The sequence below is a fragment of the Trichosurus vulpecula genome, chromosome 2 (genome assembly GCF_011100635.1).
Source record: "Trichosurus vulpecula isolate mTriVul1 chromosome 2, mTriVul1.pri, whole genome shotgun sequence".
NCBI classification, from domain to species: Eukaryota; Metazoa; Chordata; class Mammalia; order Diprotodontia; family Phalangeridae; genus Trichosurus; species Trichosurus vulpecula.
In genome coordinates, this window is record NC_050574.1 from 233125586 (window position 1) to 233147018 (window position 21433).

Sequence of the window (21433 nt, forward strand, 5' to 3'; positions counted from 1 at the left end):
AGACAATCCTTGCCCTCAAAGAACTTACATTCTAATAAGAGCAGACAACACATAACAGTCATGGCCATGGAGGGATGTTTTGGTCTGGGAAGTCACAGGAATGATGAGTGGAGTTGTAGGGCAATTGACAGATACATCCTTTCCAGGAATGGTGGTATTGATTTCCTTACCATTCCCAGAGCAAAAACTGGACAGGGAATGGTTGTGGGGAGGAAGATGGACTGATTGGATCGTGATCATTATAGATATGGTGAACTCTTATCAGTCAGGAGCTTGGGGCCCCAAAGCAAGATTTGGATTTCCTAATTAGAATCCCAGGATGAGGCACAGGAGTATGGAAAGAAGATGGTTCTTGGGGTCACATAGTTATGGTGAGCTCTCACCAATCAGGAGCCAGGGACTCAGGGAAGGAACTATAGTGTGGGATTGGAGGCAGCAGTTGAAGCCAGTAGCATAGAGGATATTCTTAGGTACTAATAGGTTAATGTGTTACCTTTCCTAGGCAACACACTGGCAATTAAATAACTGGGTCTCCTGGAGACACAGTGACACAAATGGTGGGAATTTCAGGCTGGTGTGTGTATGAGAAACTGAGAGTGAGTGAGAACATATTTGGAGGTAAATAGGCCTTTGCTCTTCAAATCATGTCATCTAAGGGAGGATCAACCTACACTGTGCCTAGGGTTAATGACAGGTGATTTTTGTGTAAAGAATCTGATGAAAACATAATGAATCAGTGTGGAAGATGATTTCCAATTCAAGACAATATTCTCTAAACCGAGTTTAAAAATACAATATGAAGCATATTGAACAGGAACAAAGCCTGGTGCCATTTGAGGGTGATTTAGCCTGACTTTGTAGTGATAAGAGAGAGTTCTTACCATAACAAGTACAGGGAGAAGAATGAATAGAAGAAAGTCTAATTTTCCCTATGTGCTTGGTTTTCATCACTGCTATTAGTTTCTTGGGTTCACAAGCTTTACAACTTTACAAATCTGATTGGAGCATTGTGGATTCGGCATTCCATTTTGAATGTACTAAATGGCTGTGATTTCAAATGTTTTCTTCTGGATGCTATTTATTTTTTAAATTATATAAAGTCAAACCCTAAAAGCAATTTATAGGTCAAGGAAACAGTATATGTGGCTTCAAGCATCTCTGGCTTCCAGTTAGCATTAGCATATTTCAACCTGGGGAAATCAACATACTAGCTGAAGCAAGGAAAACAAAATACCCCCATCTTGTTCTTTGGAAAGGATCCATAGGAGGAATCTTTTTTTCTTTTTTGATTTGGATGTTTATCAAACTGTGGCCAGTCTGACTGCTTGTAATTTTTTCAATTTAAAAACAACTCCCCTCACCCCCATCTGTGTTCAACTACATGTTCCCAACACCAGGAAGAAAACAGGAATGTTCTACAAAATAACTAATTTTTCAGGTGTTCTCTGAATCCAAGTTTTCCACAAGACTACTCTTCTGATACCCTTATCAAAGACATCTCTATTTTCTGCCTCCTGCTTTTTCACAGAATACTGCCCCATCTAGCCCCACCTCCACACCCCAATTGCACTTTCTCTTTGCCACTCAAAATCCCTAATTTCTTTCAAAACACCACTCAACCTTTTGCTCAAGGCCTTTCTTTCTTTTTTCTTCCTTTCTTAATGTTCCCTTTAGTATAATCTCTCTGAGTTGTTAGTTCTATCTACCACTTAAAATTACTTTGTTTTCTTCAGTCTATACTTTTTCTTATATGATTACATGCTAGATGCCCCCCCCCCAGGTAGAATATAAACTCCTTGAGTTTATATTCTCCTTGAGGGCAAGGTCTGTTTTATTCAGGGCCTTTGTGTCCCCAGTACTTGGCAATGATCTTCTACCATCATTGTGATGGATGTTCAGCCATTTCAATCCTGTCTGACTCATCATGACCCCATTTTGGGGTTTTAATAGGCACTTAATAATTGCTTGTTGAATTAGTAGATCTGCATTTGCCCTAATTTGTGCATGAGTATTCCAAAGTATATAGGAAGAGGTCTGGGTGGAGAAAAAAAATTTATAACAATTAGACTTGGTCCAACTAGAATTGGTCTTTCCAATAAAATCTGGAAAATGACTTCCATTTTGACAATTCCTATGGATTCAGTTGCTGTATTGGGTGGGTGGGGGGGGTGGGTGGTAGCAGCTTGAAGAAGTAGGAAAGATAAATTGATCAGCAGAATGAAGCTAAGCAGCTTATTCATGATATTTATTTGGAAGATTATAGTACTTATGAGGTTAATTTCAATTAACAAAATAATTTCTTGCAATTAAATACCCTGAGAACAGGTGGCAGTAAAGAATTAGTCATATTTGGGAAGAGTGATTTTCCTGAGATTTATAGCTACTCCACCTGGCTCACTCAGCAGGTATTTCCATTGATCAGAGGCAGCTCATGAATTGCATGTCTGATAATGGTATCCTGTGTTACCTTCCCTTCCCTCCCCCACCCCCATCTGCCTGTTTTTAGGGCAGGTTCTACCATTGAGATAATCTTCTAAAAATAAAAGCAGGAATGTTCTCTCTATAAAATAAGATGGGCAGTTAAAAGTTAAATAACTTATGAAAATGCTTTTTAGCACTTTTTGAAAACAAAGAACCCCTAAGATGTATTCTTATTTCTTCTAATGCTTTTTAAGTTTATTGCTAGCTCTTGTTTTTATACCACTTTCTTTTCTCAACATATCCCTCCTTTCTCTTCCACCCCACAATCATTCTTTTTAGCAATGAACAAAAAGGAAAGGGGGAAGCAGTTCAGCCAAACTGTATAACCCATAAAGGAGTTCAATGGTGTAAGTATGAAGTGTGCACTGTTCCACATCCATTTTCCATAGTTTCCCACCTCTGCAAAAAAAAATGAAGTGAAGTTCATTTTCATTTTTCTTCTTCAGTACCAAAATCACTCCATTTTATAATAATGCTTCTTAATAATAATAAATAATAAAATAATAATTTTATAATAATTTATAATAATGATTTATAGCATTTAGTTTCAGTTTTATTGTTCTAATCATTGGGCATATTGTTTTCCTGGGTCTCCTTCACATTGCACGAATTCTTAAAAATCTTCCCATACTTCCTATGTATTGTTTATATTTATCATTTCTTGTAGAGGTCTAATTATTTTTACACTGTAGTTATACTTAGCCTTTTTTCCTTCCTATAACTCTATATTGGGCTCTATGTTTCTTTGAATTACCAACTTAATTGTGGTGTCAAATTCCTGCCTTACAATTTGTCACTCTTCTCCAGCTATGAGGATTTGGGTCAGTCAGTCAATAAGCATTTATTAAGCCCAAGCTATGTGTAAGCTGGGAATACAAAGAAAGGCAAAAAAAATTCTTTAAGCCCTTGCAGGAAGGCTTGATGTCAACAGAAGAAAAATCTGAGGCGCCAGGTAATATTTCTTTGATAAGCCAGGAGCTCTTCACTTGGGCAAGATTGGGAAATAGGTTCCAGAAGGAATGAGAAAAATAGTACCATTCCCTAATTGTATCTATTGCCATCTACAAGGCTGGGAGCTGTAACTACCATTCAGTTGAGTCCAACTGACACTAGGGAGAATAACTAGCTTAAAAAGGGGGTCAGTCAATAGTGAGGAACTAAAAGACTTCTAGATCTATTCCCTCTGCACTGGTATGAAAGTCTAAGTTTATATTTTTACTTCACTTTGTGATTTTCTTTCTATTTTATTATCTTAAAACCTCTCTATGCCTCTGTGTAGTTCCTGGGAGAGAAAAAAATCTGTAGGAAACCTAAAGGATTACTGGGTTTTTAGTTCAGAGACATTATGGCAGGAGAGAAATTGGAAAACTGCTCTCTTCTGGCAGGACCTGGGTGAGAGGAAGCCCATCTGAGAAGATGTAGAGGTTGTGGAAAATCAGAAGGGGGAGCTAGTGAGCTGAGCTCTGCAACTCTGATCCAAAAATGTTCTAGGGTTGCCCCCACACTACCATACAAAGTACCAAATTCTTCACAGAATTCCAGGGGAAGCACAAAGCTGGTGACAGTCATCCCAGCTCATGGAAAGATGTTATCAGGAAATACCAGGGCCAGAAACAGTACCTTAAAGAGGGAGATTAGAAAGCCTTCATTTGCCTTTCCTGACTAAGCACAAACAGAAAGGTTAGTGATAATATGGAAATGAACTAGAAGAGACTAAAGAGAAGTGATATGAATTATTTAGGTCCATAGGACTGTAGCAGATGTGGAAAAGAAGAACATTAAGCACAAAGAATATCAGGCTAAGATGAAGAAATATTTCCTAATATTGACATCTATTTGCTATGGAACAACCTCCTGTCCAGTGGAAAATTCATTCCCTGATTCACTTAAACTAAGCTGGGTAAAACACTTGTGAGAAGCATAAGGGGATAATTCTTGCTTTGGACAAGAGAATGAAGGAGATGATCAGCATTTCCCATTTATATTTATGGTTGTTAGGCAGAAAACTGGTGTCAGGGTTAGAAGAGCCTGAGCTCTCACCACTGACACCTACTGGTTGTGTGATGCTGGATAAATTGCTCAATAAACAATTATTAAGTGTCTACTATGTATGAAACATTGTGCTAACTTCTGGGGATACAAAGAAAGGGGGGAAACAATCTCTGCTTTCAAGAAGCTCACCATCTAATGAGGGGACAGCATGCAAAAAACATATTGTAAGGTTAGTGGGGAATAAGATCTTCCCCTGCCCATCAATAGGCCTCATGTGGAGCCCATTAAGGGAAGCTTGCTTGATTGTAGGAAGGCTTACACACATTTTGTTATTTTCTAATTAGGCATTGAACCTATTAGCTGAAAGAGTATATATTCTGAGAGGTGAGCTTTTGCTTTGGGGGCTTGTTTATGAGAAAGATGTTATTATTCCCTGGTTGAGACTCTCAGGGGCCATGTGTTCAGAGTTTCCTGACTCCTCAGAGGTAGGGACTCTCTCGATTCAGTGGTGGATATAAAGCTTTGATTCAGGCAGTAGAGCCCTGTCTGTTGGTCTTTATTTCTCTTCTCTGTATTTTTTTCTGTTTATTTAAAGAAGATTGTTGACCCCTGAAACAGTTGTAATTCCTAGTAAAGCAGATAAAAGAACCTGTACTAGCAGCTATCCTTGGTATATCGGTGGGGTTGCCATTACACATATACACAAGATAAACTGTAAAAAATCAACAGACAGAAGTCACTAGAATTAAGGGGGATTGGGAAAGATAGAAAGTGGGATTTTAGCTGGGTTTTGAAGGAAGCCAGAGAAGTCAGGCAATAGAGATGGAAAGGGAGAAAATTTCAGGAATGAGGACAAGTGAAAATGCAAGTCAGGACAGGGAATGTCTTGTGCAAGAGACAGACAGGAGACCAGTGTCACTGGATCACACAGTATGAAAGGGAAGGTTGAGAGAAAAGTATAAGAGGGCCATAAAGGTGGGAGGGGCCAGGGTATGATGTACTTTGAATGCCAAACAGAGGATTTTTTTTATTTGATCCTGGAGGTGATAGAGAGCCACTGAGATTTACTGAATCGGGGAGAAGGGAATTATGTGATATAGTCATACCTTCACTTTAGTAAGGCACTTTGACAGCTGAATGGAGAATAGATTGGAATGGGGAGAGACCTGAGGCAGGGAGGTCAATAAGAAGACTATTGTAATAGTCCAGGCATGAGATGACGATGGTCTAGTGGTGGCAGTATCAGAGAAGAGGGGAGTGTATATAAGATGTTGTGAAGGTAGAATGGACAAGACTTGGCAAAAGGTTGGATATGGAGGGGCTAGAGAGAGTGAGGGTTAGGATTACATTTAGTTCGTGAGCTTGGGTGACTGGAAGGATTGGCAGTCACCTTGATAGTCATTGGGAAGTTCACTAGAGGGAAGATCTGGGCAGGGGGAGGTAAGATGCTATTTTCAGTTTTGGATATGTTGAGTTTAAGATATCCTTGAGACATCCAATTTGAAATGTCTAATTGGTAGTTGGAAATACAAGACTAGAGATTAAGAGAGAGGGAAGGGCTGAATAAATAGATCCGTGAGTCATCAGTATTGAGATAATAATTCAATATACGGCATCTGATGAGATCACCAAGTGAAAGAATTTAGAAGGAAAAGAAAAGAGAGCCCAGGACAGAACCTTGGGGACACCCACAGCTAATGAACATGACCAAAAGGAAGATCCAGCAAAGAAGACTGAGAAGAAGAGGAAGGACAGGTTGGATGATAACAAGTAATGGCATGAAAACCTAGAGGACAGAGAGTTTCCAGGAGAAAAGGATAATTGACAGTGTCAAAGACTACAGAGGAGTCAAGGAAGGTGAGGACTGAGAAAAGGCCATTTGATTTGGTAATTTAAAGATCATTAGTAACTTTGAAGTGAGTGGTTTTGGTTGAATGATATGGTCAGAAGCCAGATTATAGAGAGTTAAGGAGAGAGAAAGAGGAAAGGAAGGAAATTAAGGTACTGATTGTAAATGACCTTCTCAGGGCACTTAGTGACAAAAAAAGAGGAGAGACATGGGATGATAGCTAGTGAGAATTGAAGGATCAAGTGAGGGTATTTTGAGAACAAGAGATAAGGGAATGTTTGTAGGCAGTAGGGAAGAAACAAGTAGGGAGGGAGATATTGAAAATAAGTAAGAGAGTAGGGATGACAAAAGCAATCTGCTGCTTATTCACTGACTAGCTAATTTGCATCTAAATGTCTGTCCATCTCAAAGGGCAAGAATTTTGCCTTTCCTAGTATACAGGGAGAGATTGAAGATGAGTCAGAGAATTGGGATGACAGAGGCAATAAGCTGACTATTGACTGACTGGTCAATTTTCACTTAAATGTCTGTATCTCAGGAGGGAAGATTTTGCCCTTAACAGGGAATCCTAAATTAACACCTCAGTGAATCAAAGTTTCCCCAACTCAAGCACACAAATCAATTTGTAGTCTCTTGGCAATTTGCCCATGTCTCCAAATAAGTTCATCACTGGAGGTCCATTCACCATACTGCCAAACTTCTTCAAGTTTTTCTGAAATATCAAAAATATCAGGGCATTGCATGGGTTGTCCATCTGTAATCTCTCATTCTCCCCTTCTGACCAGTTCATTCATTTCCATGATGTCATCCTTTACACTACTACTCCTCTGCAATTCTTTATTTGTAATGTGTTATATAGCATGCTCATGCATTTTACTCTCCATCAAGGCAGTGCTGTGGTATAGTGGATAGAGTGCCAGGCCTGGAGTTAGGGGAACCTGAGTTCAAATCTGACCTCAGATACTTACAAGCATAACCCTGCTTGCCTCAGTTTCCTCATCTGTAAAATGACCTGGAAAAGAAAATGGCAAACCACTCCAATATCTTTGCCAAGAAAACTCCAAATGGGGTCATGGAGAGTCAGACATGACTGAAACAACTGAATGAACGAATGCCTCTCCAACACCCACTGGGTGAGCCTCAATTCTTTTGGAACAGCAAGGTTCCATGACTCCTAACCATACTGCATTATAGGAATCATGTTGGCATTAGAAAAATATGGGTCTTTGTTTCAGGGAGAAACTTGGGATCATTAAAAGAACCCTGAAATTTCCTAAAAGCAATCTAGTCTGCTCTCTTCCCCCTATTCAATTATGGACCCAATTTCTTGTGCCTGCAATGTCTATTCAAGATACTTATATTGACGGATGAAGCCTGTATATTGTCTGTTCAACTGGATATTGTAGTTAAAGGATTCTTTTCCCATTTGGTTTTTCGAAGGCGGATAGGTAAGCCAAACTCTTTTGAATGCTTATGAATCTCATTCAGGAAGTTCTGTGATATTCTGGGGCTTGATGTAATCAACACAATTTTATCTGTAAGTAGTTCCACAGCTAGTTTTTTTAAAAAAAAATCGGTTGTTTGCCTTTTTGTGTTGGAAAGCCAGAAACCACTGAACATTTTGTATCTGCAATTTTAGCAAAAACTTCACTTTTTAAATGTTAGGCTCTCAATACAATTCTATGAGTCATTATTAAGCAGGGCTATTTATTATACATTAGACAGAAGGGCAACTTTCGTATAGAGGGAGGCAGCATTGAACATATATGTCTAATATATTGTCTTTTAAAAATCTTTGTGAACTTCCATTCTTGAGCTTCAGTGAAATCTCAAAACTTTCCTGTAGTGTTGCTGTACTCTGAGAAATATAATTCTGAAGTCCAAAAGCAATTATCTTTTCTAAACAAAGTGCAGTCAAATATAGATCTCAATGGGACATTGGAGGGGCTCTTAATTGCTAGACTATTCCAGCTCTTTGAAGAGAGTTCTCGGCAAAGATATTAAATTGCTACCAACAGCTTAGACAATTGAACTTCTCTGTTGTTAGATTGATGATAATCATTAATTTTATAATTGTTTTGCATTTATAGAGCTGTTTTTATCCAGGAGTCAAAGGCCCTTGATAAAATTTGAAAGTGATTATCATAACACCCAAGTAAGGTAGACACAGAAACCTCAAAGCAATGGGTTTGATTCTCTCCTTGGCAGAGATATCAACCCCTGATGAGCCAAGGGAAAAAGACCTTTTGCTTGCTTCACTTGTGTGTTTTGCCTGCTGCCCAGAGGATCCTCAGTCACTAGTGAAATGACCTGGTAGCTAAGGAAGCCACATGATCAAGTGCTGAAATCTGTAGATTTCTCCCCCTCCCTTCTGTAATATCAATTAAGTTGGGTGTTTTTGATTGAGCCTTACTAGGTGCTAAACCCCAGGCCCCAAACCCTTATCTATTAGGTGCTAAGCCTATGTGGGTGTGAATTGGTAACTAAGGTAGGGCTTCAGGTGGGGCCAATGAAGGGAGGTGCTAACTCCAGAGCCAATAGTAAGAGCCTAAGTTCTGACATTTGATGCCATCTGAAACTGTATAAAAAGAGAGAACAGAGTTATTTGCTCAAGGCTCTCACTCCTGGAGGTGCAGGACTCTGGGCAGCAAAAGGCCCTCTGGCTGAACTTAGATATTGATGGTTCTCTTGGTAACTACGAATTGTATTTGGTCTGTTAATGTTTGTAATTTGTTTGTATTTGCTCTGAAGTTCAGGGTGCTGGCTTTTCACCTGAACTAAGTGAATGATATTCGTATGCAGGATTAAATTGAGATTGTTAACCCCTTAACGTTGCTTTCCTTAGTAAAGCAGATCAAAAGAATCTGGGCTTGCAGTTTTGTGAGCTGATTGTTGTTGGTTTTACACCCCACACAGCAGCTGATAGCCAGATTGTTGAAACACCTACATACAGGTGTAGGCATCATTATGTAGCTGCCACATTTGCCACATAGAAAATAACCATTGAGTCTTGGGCAAGAGAAAAAGCAAGCAACAATGTGGTGTATGGTAGGCACACTCCTGTAATGTCATTTATCAGGAAGGGCGAAGGTGGCACATAGCTTGAGCTTTGGATGTCTGAGCTGCAATGGGCTGTGCTGATTGGGATCTACACTAAGTTTGGCATCAACATGGTGAGCCCCTAGGAGCAGAGGTGCTACCATATTGCCTAATGAGGGGTAGAACAGCCCAGGTCTGAATCGGTGCAGGTCAAAGTTTCCTTGCCAATCAGTTGTAGGATATCTGGGATCAGTTGTGGATGATATCTGGCCTTGAGTAGGCCATGACTGACCAAGAAGGGAAGATCCAATTTATTTTTTTTAATGCAAGCAACAATGACAGTATCCATGAAAAGAGACACCAGTAGATACCATCGCCTTAGGAGATTAAAATGCATGCATTTGCTTACTTGGCTAAGCAAAGAAAGGGAAGTAATGCATGAGTGAGCCAAAGGGTCATAGAGAGAAGTGACTAGAATTGTTTAGACAGGCCCACAGGACTGTGAGATAAATATAAGGAACAGAAAAACACTGAGCTCTTGCACTTAAGGGTAGCAGTGGGGTTAGAAGCCCTTGTAAAGAGACGCTCCATTCAGCCATAACTGAGGCAGAGTTCTTCACTAATATGCAGTATTGAGGGTAGTACCTGGCACTCCTAGTCATCCCTTCAAGGAAAGTTGGTTTCTTTTAATGGTAATTCAGATATTCTTTTCTTTTCCCTCCCCGCTTCCTTCACCCTTGTCAAAGTACCCCTATCTAGTCATCTTCTTGGACTGTAATCCCAGAGCCTGAGGACAACACCACTTCCCCAGGCAGATACCTCAGGGGGTAAGCATTTTAAATCCCCAAGGAGATGACATAATTTTGACTAAACTAAAGGCTTACAAGGGGAAAAAATTCACTTTGTGAGCGAAGTTCTGCAAGTAGTTTGTGCATTATAGACTGTCCAGTGATAAGACTGCATTTTCTCAAATACAGTATCATTATGAAGAGAGTGATTCAAGGCTCAGGTACATGAGCTCAATTGCAAACAGCCAAAGCTTTATCCCATTAATATATCTGCTCAAATCTATATGGAATCTTGAAGGGCACTTACTGGTGATTCAATGTCCTCTAGGAGCAAGACTGAACAACGCTCACATTTTAACAGCGTCTGGGCCCGGTGCATGATTTTCTTAACAATTTTCTCCAGGTCAGTTTGTTCTTCAAAGAGGTCATTAACCACCTCGAGCAGAGCCTGTAGAAGATGAAAGAAATTTAGTTTGGTGTATGTAGGACTGACAAAATGCTACACGGGAGGGAAATTCCAAGTCTTTAAAATAATTTTTAAAAAATTTCACATAGGAGCGCAATTTCTGAAATAGAAGGCTTTAGAACACTGAGTTCTTTTGCTAAAAGGATATATCACTTCTTCCAACCCCCTAAAATCTCTCCTAGTTCATTATGTATTTCTAATATTAGGTAAATTACCTTTTGGTAAGGTAAGACAGTAGCATTCTATGCAGCAAGAGTCATGTAATCTTTAGCCTAGGAATTCTTCCTTCTATAATAATATTGCACAAATCAACTAAAAACAAAGACACCATTTTATCAGTAACAGACTCATAATTCCTACCTAATCACACTGATTGGACAGGTCATAAAACCTATTGAATTATTAAGAAATATTATATGTCTTTTATTACTATTTTAATGAAATATTACAAGAAACAGGTCATTTCTTTCCCATTGGCAATAAGTATTGTCCTCTTGTTCAAAATCAAGAGCCTCATTTTCATTCACATACAACTAGCACCATGAACTAAAAAGGACATTCAACAAGCAATAATTAGTTGCCTAAAATATACAAGGTGCCACACTAGACAAAGGGAATACAACCACAAAATGAAAAGCAGTCCCCATTTTCAGGAAGTTTAATACAAAATGTAAACAGATAGATAATTTGACAATAGAGAGAACATTTAACAAGGGGTGATGTTGGGGACATGTGGGGATTAGGATTAATATTCAGTGTGGGAGGAGCTATCTCAAAGGAGGTAGAACCTGAGTTGAGCCTTGAAGGAAGAAAGCTAAGGATTCTAAGAGACAAAAATAAGAAGAGTGTGAATTCCAGGCATGGAGAGACAACTTGTACAAAGGTAGGGTATCAAACTTTATGCTTATCATAGTTAATGATTTGACTTCCCCTATATACTTATCATATTCCTCCCTATATTATAGTAACTTGGTGACATAATCTATTCCCCCTACTAGATTATAAAATACTGGATTGCAGGAGACAGAATCATTTTTCTTATTTGTATAACACTTAAAAAAAGTACCTTTCACATATTAGGAACTGTGTGTATATACATACACACATATACATATATGTATATATACATATAACATATATGTACATGTTAAATTAAATATAAATTATATTCTACTCCAGAAAAAGAACGTGTACTATCCATATTACTCTCTTCACCAGAATGTTCAGTTAATGATGGTGTTTAATTTAGGAAAAGAATGCATAAGAAGAGAAAGAGATTGGTGAAAACAGTAAAATGCATTGTACATTTATTACAAAGGAAGCTCATATTTCAAAACTTAAAACTAAAGATTATGCTGTAACCTTTTATCCAGTAGGACTGTCTTTCTTCATTCCTTTACATTAAAATAATAATCCAGCCAGACCTTTTAATGACAGATTTCAATATGAAGTGATACTGTTCAGAGATCTGATCATATACTCATTCTGCATATCTGATTTTTAAAATCAGATTAAAATAAAAAATATGTGCAATAAGTGATAACATTTAAGAGTTTGGCAAAAGAATATTTGTTTCTCTATGCTTTGATATGATGTTCATCCCCACTCTTGACTTCTAACAAAAGTGTTTAATAAGTTTTCCAAGTCAGATGGATTCTAAGCAAACATATGCTATTGTATATCACAGCATTATTTTCATTAACATTCAAAAATTACTAACTCCACCTTTGGTCAGGCAACAAAAGTATATTTCAAATTAAGAATGAATGAGTTGTTTTGAAAGAATATATGAGTTGTTTATAAATGTTAAACATTTGGAAACTTCTCTAAGCCTATTTAGATTGGATAAAGGTTTTAATGAGATGGGCCAATGCATTCAAGAGCCTAGTTCAGTTGAAAAAATAATTAAATAAGAACCAAAAATCCTGGCTAATATTTCCCACACAGAGAGCCATTGTAAGAACAAGTTGGTAGCTACACAGAATTCTGCACTGCCAAACTGAAGAAACAGCTCTGTTCCAAGGCATTTAATATCCTAACATTCCAAACTGAAGTTCACCACTTAGCCATGAATTGTAAGACATGTTAAGTGTAGCCCATCTGTGTAGTTTTCAAATTTGAATCTCACTGAAATAAAGCTCATTGATGTTACATATATATATATATACACACATGTACATTGTGTATATATATATATATGTATATGAAATATTCAATAATGGATGGCATATTCAAATATAACAAAAGGATTCTCATTCAACGCCCTACTCTGATGTCCTGGGCTCTCAAAGGCTATGCTGGTAGAGCTTTAGCTCTCACAAGTTTTCCCCAGCTATAAGTACTTTAAAGTCCCTGTGATAGCCTGTAGGTCTGCCATCCAAGGACCTGCCTGGCTACCTTTTATAGAGACATGCTCAGAAGGTTTGCCACTATCATTTTTTTTTAACACAGCAACGTGTGAAGACTGGTGTAGAGAAAAAATTCCTGTGCTTGGAATCAAACAATCTAAACTATGTTAATATATACTAGGAGAGTAACTTTGGGGAAGTCACTTGACCTCTGAGCCTCGGTTTCCTTATTTATCAACTGGAAACAGTAATATTTGTACTATCTATGTTACAGGGTGTTATAAAGTACTGATTTGTAAATTGTAAAGAGCTCCATAAAATGTGAGTTCTCATTATTGTTGTTATCATGTGTAAGACCATAGAGGGAGTCACCACAGATACTCCAAGGGCTAAAGTAATAGCAAAAACTACTCTTATCCCTGTGGTTATGTCTATGCAAGCAAAGTAAAGTGAATAATTGAAATAAATAACCAGATAACTGAGTTTTTTAAAATTCCTGTTATTTTGGAAAATCTTTTTATCTCTTTAATAATCCAGATTGACTTTCTTCATTAATCTGTTTTATTCAACAACCATTCAGCTTCCCACATTGTCCCAACTGTAAAGACACAGTTTTTAAGACCTGTAAGAAGCTTGTTCTAGAGAAAAATTGGACCGGGCTTAGATTTTGCATTGGCAAATCCCACTATGGCTATTTTGTTACTTCAAAGTACAAATTGTAACTTAACTAGGAAGTGATTTTAAAAAGTTTCAAATTAACAGCTCAGAGTAACCACAGAATAGAAGGAGGACATGAAAAGCCTGTGTTCCTATAAAAATGTGTCTCCACACATGATAAAATAATCCATCAGTCCTTTCAGTTCTGTCAAATAGATAATTAATTCAATGATATCTGCCAACTGGTTCTTAGACAAAAATGACAAACTGTTTGATAGACCTGATTAATCTATTTGATTAAAACAATTCATAGCATCATAGATTTAGAGTGAGAAGGGGCTTTGGAAAACATCCTGTACAATTCTCTTTCTTTTGTTTTTAACAAATGAATAAATTGAGGCCCAGAGAAGTGACTTGCCCAGGTTCATATAATAAAAGACAGAGCAGGGCTTGGAATCCAACATTCTGCCTCTAAATCAATCCCTAATACACCACATTAGTTGTAAAGATCATCCAGTCTCTCTTTGATGGCACAACTAATGACTTCCAGAATGGTCTAAAACCAAATTGTTTAACTTCTTTGCCCCAATATACCCACTTGTAAATCTTTAAAATGTAGGGCTATTTGCACCAAGCATATGTCATACATTTTGTGAAATTTAACAGTATTGTCCCAGCAAAGAAAAAAAGTACAATAAAAAGAAAATTCTTTGAGGTCTAGTTAGATCATATTGGTCAAGAGCCTGGAGTTCTTTGAAGGTATTATAAAATTTTCAGGTTTTATTACCAGTATAAATCCAAAGCCTACAAAAAACATAACTTCTGTTTTACAACATAGATTTCAAATTAATTTTCCTTATGAAATGAAACCATGAAATTGGCACCATCAGGAAGAAACATCAAAGGCATTTATTTGTATCCATTTCTATTTAAGCCTGAAGGGTATCATCAACCACATACTTGAAGGATTATACATAAATTATTTTGAAATAAAATATTCTTGGCCCATCCAAAGATCATCTGATATTTTTAAAAAAATGAAATTTCTCATAAGAACTTGAAGGAAAGAGAGATATGAGACTTGTCAATAGATCTGTTTTTTCTTACCCTGCTTCTGTCATACTCCTTCCTTGAAGCAGCAAATAGTTGAGCATTAGCTATGGCAATCCCGCAAAATGGGAGATACATCTGCATAACCTGGCACAGAGAGAAGTTAGAGGTTTATTATTATCATTAGTTAGAGGTTTGTTATTATTTTATTAACATGCCTATATTTGTTCATGTAGCTTCTTTTTTTAATAACATGTCTAATAGGTATAGTTATAGGCCATGTGTTAATGGAAAAAAAATCTTTTTTTGGATAAAATACTTTTCTTGAGAATTTTGCAAGAAGTTGTCTATTTTTTCCAAGTTGAAGGCATTTGCAACTGTGACTCATATACCTAGCACCCCTGTTGCTGGGCTTATACAGATCTGGTCCAATCCTGGGAGGGTACCTTAAAATACTAGTTTCTTTTCGGGTTTATTGTTTATTCTAGGTAGTATCTAAGTATATTGTGCCAAGATCTCCACATATGTGGGTAAAAGTTCTACACAGATTTCTAAACAAGCACTCAAAGTTACAAGTGCATTTATTTGTCCCATGGAAAATGTGGGAAACTCATAAAGAAGTCTCAATAGCTCATGAAAAATCAATAATTCCTTCTTAGGTCACAAGGTTGAGCATATGCAATATTATACATTTTTGCCCCAAGGACAGCATTAACAGTGGATGCTATTTCACCTCCCCCATCCCATCAAACTATTATTCTCTCAGGATCTATCTAGAAGAAAGCAAAGATAAAAGGAAAAGATAAAAAGACCAAAAGAGATGATGGGCCCTCATAGGTTAGTATACTGTGGTTTTAGATACCTCTCCCCACAGAATGTTGGGCATGGGAAAAGGAGGATTTTGAAGAGTTCTGAATTAAGTTGGGGAATTTTCTTCATGAAAAGTAGGAAGAGTTATTTAGTTTCTATACTAAGCTCCAACCTCATTCTGATCTCTTTTTAGCTGCTCATGCCTCCCTAACAAAATTACCTTCTACTTATTTTGCGTAGATTTTGTGTATATTCATATGAGCTCATGTTGTCTCCTCAGATAGAATGTTTTCTTCTTGAGGGAAAGGACTATTCCATTTTTGTTTTTGTATTTTTGATACCGAATATACTGCTTAGTACATAATAAACACTTAACAAATGCTTATTAATTGATTGATCATTCAAGTACCTGTTAGAAATAGAAGAAAATAGAACTAAATAGTATTGAAAAACAAGATGAAACTCTGCCAAGTACCTGAGTACCACCTTCTCTTAGATATCAATGGAGGCAAACCAGGACTCTGTGCCCCAAATCCCTGAAAATAAGCAGGTCTCCTAGGCTACCTAGGCCTCTAGCCTAACTTCCACCACTGTCTAGGGGAGTATAGGTTCAACCCTACATCTTCCTGACTATAGGGCCAGCTGTCTCCCTATTGTCATCTAGCCACCATATTATCCCTTATTGTTCTGTCTACATCTGGAGTTTTACTGAGAATGCTGCAGAGGGTGAGTTTACTGAGCTGACATAAAACTATAGGGTTATACTGAGAAAAAGATTAGCACTTTCATTTTGAGAAATTGTTATCCAATTATTTATTCAACTATGAAATCCAGAAATTTTAGCTACTTGTGTCTGTAGAAAATAGAGTAGAAGAGAATCATAGCAGTACAGCAAATTGTGCCAGGACCATCTTGATCTGAACCCCATCAACAATGAGAAGACTAATACATCAATAATGATGATCATCATCATTATTAGTTATTATTGATGACCATCATCATCATAACCACCATCTTCATCATCTGGCATCAAGAATTAAACACAATAGAAATACAAGTTGGGTCAGACATACTGTGTTGTTAATATGATGAACAACAACAAAGCACATCAAGAAAGAAGACTGAAACCCTAGCTTCACTACAAAACTAGAAAGGGACTGGTCTGAATAAAATCAATATTTATTAGTTCAAATGCTTCATGGTGAGTAATTAATTACTAGGAAAGCACTTCACCAACCTGATTTCATCTTTCTTAACAGAAGGCAAAACGTCTTTATTACTAGAAGATGAGAACACTAGTGACACTTCCAAATACAAGTCAATTTGTGTTCTTTACACAAAAAATTCACATTTTGTATGTCTCAACAAATCTATGAAAACAAAACATCTAGCATATCATCTAAGGAGTAAAAAGGGGTACGCCCCCCAAACCCAAAAGCAACTTCATTATCATTTCAGTTATTACTGACCAAGTATCTCCAAAATGTCATAGCATTTATGCTGACTTTATTGATTATAGCAAAGCTTCTGACTCAGTTGTACACTCATGGCTTATTTATGTATTGCAAATGCATAAAATAGATCCAAACAGAATGACAGTGCTAGAGACTTTGAGGTCCATATGGAAAACCTTTCTTTACTTGAAATATGTCACTAACATAATAAGGTTATGAAGAGTTGCTATAAAATAGAGGTTTCCAAACTTATTTGGCCTATCACCCCCTTTTAAAAAATTACTCAGAACCCCCCTGGAAATTGACATTCTTTGACCCTTTAATGGTTTTTTGAAATTTGTGTTATTTCAAAAAATATATAAATTGTTTTTAAATTATAATCTTAAATTTAATAATTTATTGTAAATTTGTGGGTTTTTCCTGCTTTGACATGTTGATGACACAATGGCATGTAACCATATAGTATCATATTGTAAACAAGTCTTTACATGCTCAGATTCTTGCCAATGCATGCTGGACTTCCTGGCAATGCGTGATAGGCTTGCCTGCCCACACTTGCTTGTTAAGACCCGTCAGTGGACTTGACTACTGATCAGTCATAACTTGCGTCTTGTGTGATTATTTGGAAAATAATGTAATCACTATGACTAATTCTGTTACACAACACATGAAATATGTACGAATGGTATTTCAAAATTTTCTTATCTCTCTTCTTTCCTTATGCTTCCACCACCCCCTTATTTTATTCAATGCCCCCCAATTGCACCTGAGGCTACTACCACCACCCCCCCCACATCATTCCAACATCCCCAAGGGAGTGGTATCACCCACTTTGGGAACTTAGGAAATTATAAAACATGGTGTCTTTCAGGGAGAAAGTTTAAGTCCATTGTGGTTCTGCCCAGCCTTACACACATTATCATCTGATATAATAAGTGACTAAGATACTGGCATAATCAGAGTAAAAAGCCACCTTTATCATAATCCTCAACCCCCTTTCTCCTCCTGCCATGGCTTCAAAAGCATCTCATCCAAGAACATGACTCTCTGATGGCAGGCTCAGGTTTTGTCCTGTCCCACTAGAGAGCTGATTGGACATTGTGATCCAGATGTATCCTCCTAAATTCCCTCTCTTACCAAGAAGAATCTCAAGTTAAGCACATTCCCTTTGACAGTTAAAATGATCCTATGATTTTAAAAAAAGGGCCCACTATTTTTTAGAATTTGAGCTTTCTTCTTCCATAGAAGATTCTAAAATAGTTGCAATAAACTTGCCCAGACACCCAGAGAGTGGGTCCACATTGTCCACATCCACTTGGCTAATTAGTGACAGGAGCCAAATTGGAACCTAGGTCTTCTGACTCTAAGTATAGTCATCTTTCTACAATACCATACTACCTTTTTCAAATACTATGACATTTCCAGATTAAAAGACATCTTAGAAGTATCATGGAATGCATTCATTTAAGTGAACAATTAATTTCTGACATGTTAAAGTAATGCTTTAGAAGTAACAATTACATTTACTTTATTGGTTCCCTTAATCTATTCTACTGCCTTCTGTAGACCCACCCAATAATAGATGAGGGGCTATTTATTTGAAAACAACTCACATTTCCTTTTATTTATTGGAAAGTCTGGCCAACTTAAGTTCCACAGGTTCTTCTTTATGAATAATAAATCTACCATTCCACAATGTAAACCTAGTTGCTTTTATTTCTCCATAGGTATGGTGAACAAAGATGTATTAATTTAAATCAATTGTGCAACATTTAAAAGGTGAAAGAGCCTTCTCTGCCAAAATTAGTGTTTCTTAAACAGTCTCCAACAAAAGTGAATAGCATTTTGAAATCCTACTCACCAAACTTTAGAATGTTCAATTCAATACATATTCTCTGAGCTGCCGTTGTGGAACATACAGTGTGGCCAAGGACTCTATCACTGCTCTTAATTTGATTCGTTTCATATTGACAAACATTTATTCAGTGGCCCACTACATATGTGGAGTGCTGTTCTCAGAAGCAGGGATACTGAGGTGAAAATTACATAGTCCTGAAAGAATTTACCAATTTGCAGAATGAGAGGAGAAAGTAAAACATGTATTCAAATAAATCTATTGCAAGGCAGAATGTGATATGGACAAAAGAGAGAGACCATCAAAGTGCTCTAGAACAAATCTGAGAAGGGAGAAATTATTTTCAGCTGGTGATAAAGATAGGCAAGAACCCAAAAAAGCTTCATAGAGGAGGTAACACTTGAGCTGGACCCTGAAAGAAAAGGAGATTTCAACAAGCAAAAGTAAAGCTCCTAGAGAGTAAAGAGTATTTCATTTTTTGGTTCTTGTATTCCAAGCATCTAGCAGAGTGATTGACAATTAACAGGTGCTTAATAAATTATTGTTGGTTGATTGGTTTATTTTAGGCCTCATAGCTAACCTGTACAAGGGCACAGGGGCAGCAAAGTCATTATGATTCACTATGAAGCATTTGAGCCAAGAAATATGAATCTTATCTGAATCGACCCCTTTCAGTTTTGCAGAAGTTAGGTTCAATTATCTCTCTTCATGCATGCATTCCATTCCTCATCATAACAGTTCAGTTAAGCTGAAACATGGTTCATGAAAGGCAGTGATATGAAATAAGAATGAACAGATAGATTAGCTTAAATTCAATACTAAGACATTTGAATTTAATCCCATGAACATTAAGGAGCCACTGAGGTCTTTTGAAGAAGTAGTGATATTGGTTGTACAATTTTTGTCAAATAAGTGGTCAGCACCATGGACAGGAGTTCTATCAAACAGAAAGATACTAACAGGTTTCAATACTGCAAAGACCCTAGGATAGCCCTCACACCAGGGCTGCATTGAATTACCATTGCAAAACTTGACAACCAATGATGGTAGATTTTGTTAGACTTATTTGCATTTTGGGGGCAGGGGAGGGAGTGGTAGTTTGGAAGTCTAGAATGTTAATAGAGTGTAAACAAGATCCAGGTTATCCTTCAGGGTGTCCAAAGGGTGCCATTTCATTATCTGAACTTCCTTTGGGGGTTTTGCTGTACTATCCTCACTCTTATGCTAAGATATGAGGACTATGAAACCGTTGTAAATATTGGATGGTTACAGGCCATTCCATAACACTATTTATATGTTATATGTGATGGCAAAATAGTTTTTCTGTCTCTGTCAAAGTTCATTATTTTGGCTCTGGCTCAAAACTATCTTCAGATCCACCTCTTACATGGTGCAGATTTCACAAACTATGCGTATTTATACATAATTACAAACAAAAATGCATGGTAACACAGAAATACACCACTACACCAATACACACACACACACACACACACACACACACACACAGGTATAAATGTAGAAGGATACAATATGAGACTTAGGTTTAGCTAAATAATATCCCTAGTGTATTTCCTGAGGTGTAGCTTTCTCTCAAGGGCTGAGAATACTAGATTGCCTCCTTCACAGATGGACTTTGCCTAAGATGCTTTGCTAGGCCAATCCCAAATTCTAGAGGTAAAGATGAAAACTCTTCTGGTTTCAAGTAGAATAGAATGCTCTGGAACTTTAGGGAGAGTCATGGTATGTTGGGTGAACCTCAGGAAATATTAACCAGTCAGGACAGCTTAGTAAAACTGTGTGTCTTCCAATGTGACCATTGTATAGAACTTTTTGGATGGATCCATGACCTTATATGTATGGGTACTCCTGCTAATATCATTGGAATAAATCCATGCCTCCTGATTCCATGAGATTTTTGTCCATGAGCTCCCATAAATCCTCATAGAAGATTTACTCAACAGACTGACAATTTTTTTCTGGCTCTCTGAACATTTTGTGGGTGCCAAAACTCTTTCTAACACCTTGGGAAAGCACCTTCGTGATCTACAGTGTGTTATTATAGTCAAAGGAAGGAAAGAAAAGTTGGGCAGATTCAGTGGTCATGGCTACTTTGGAGTGTTTCAGAGCCACAGTCACAGGGGGAAAAACACTGCGATTTGACTGACTACCTAGTAATATAGAACACTGTATTTTTTAAAAAAAGCAGTCCTGGGTTAAGGGCAAAGATACCTTCAGGCTAGTGCAGAAATGATCTCTTGAAAGGTGAAATTTGAAGAGTCAAAACCTAAGACAGACTTTTTAAAAATGTAAGACATGGAAACTTCAAGAGTAATAATGTAGATGTCTTTTCTCTCCTGGGAGTTGGAGGAGGGTGGTATTGAGTAGCAGAAAGGGAGGAACTGTAAGAGGAAATATTTCCCAAGGATGCGTTCAGAGGGCTAGGATTTCCCAACCTGGGGAAATGTAAGAGGAAAGTACTGTACTTTAAGACCTCAAATCCCAAGCCCATAAGCAAATGAATAGTAGATTCTTGAAGGCTGAGACTACCACAACCTTACTAGCCAAATCCACAGAAAGAAAGACTGAACTGAATTAATATCAATGGGAAGATCTGGAAGAAAGGAGTCATGTCAGAGAGAAG

At 37.4% G+C, this 21433-nt stretch overlaps 1 protein-coding gene across 1 annotated transcript in view; it reads right to left on the reverse strand.

Annotated features, from left to right (window-relative positions):
• The window catches only part of PDE11A (phosphodiesterase 11A), a 485178-nt gene that overhangs the window by 284297 nt on the left and 179448 nt on the right, over positions 1-21433 (reverse strand). Inside the window, exons 3-4 of the mRNA XM_036745320.1 lie at positions 14728-14817; positions 10457-10597 (exon numbers count right to left, since the gene is read on the reverse strand). Of these exons, the coding sequence (XP_036601215.1) occupies positions 10457-10597; positions 14728-14817 (231 nt within the window). The remainder of the gene's footprint in view (positions 1-10456; positions 10598-14727; positions 14818-21433) is intronic.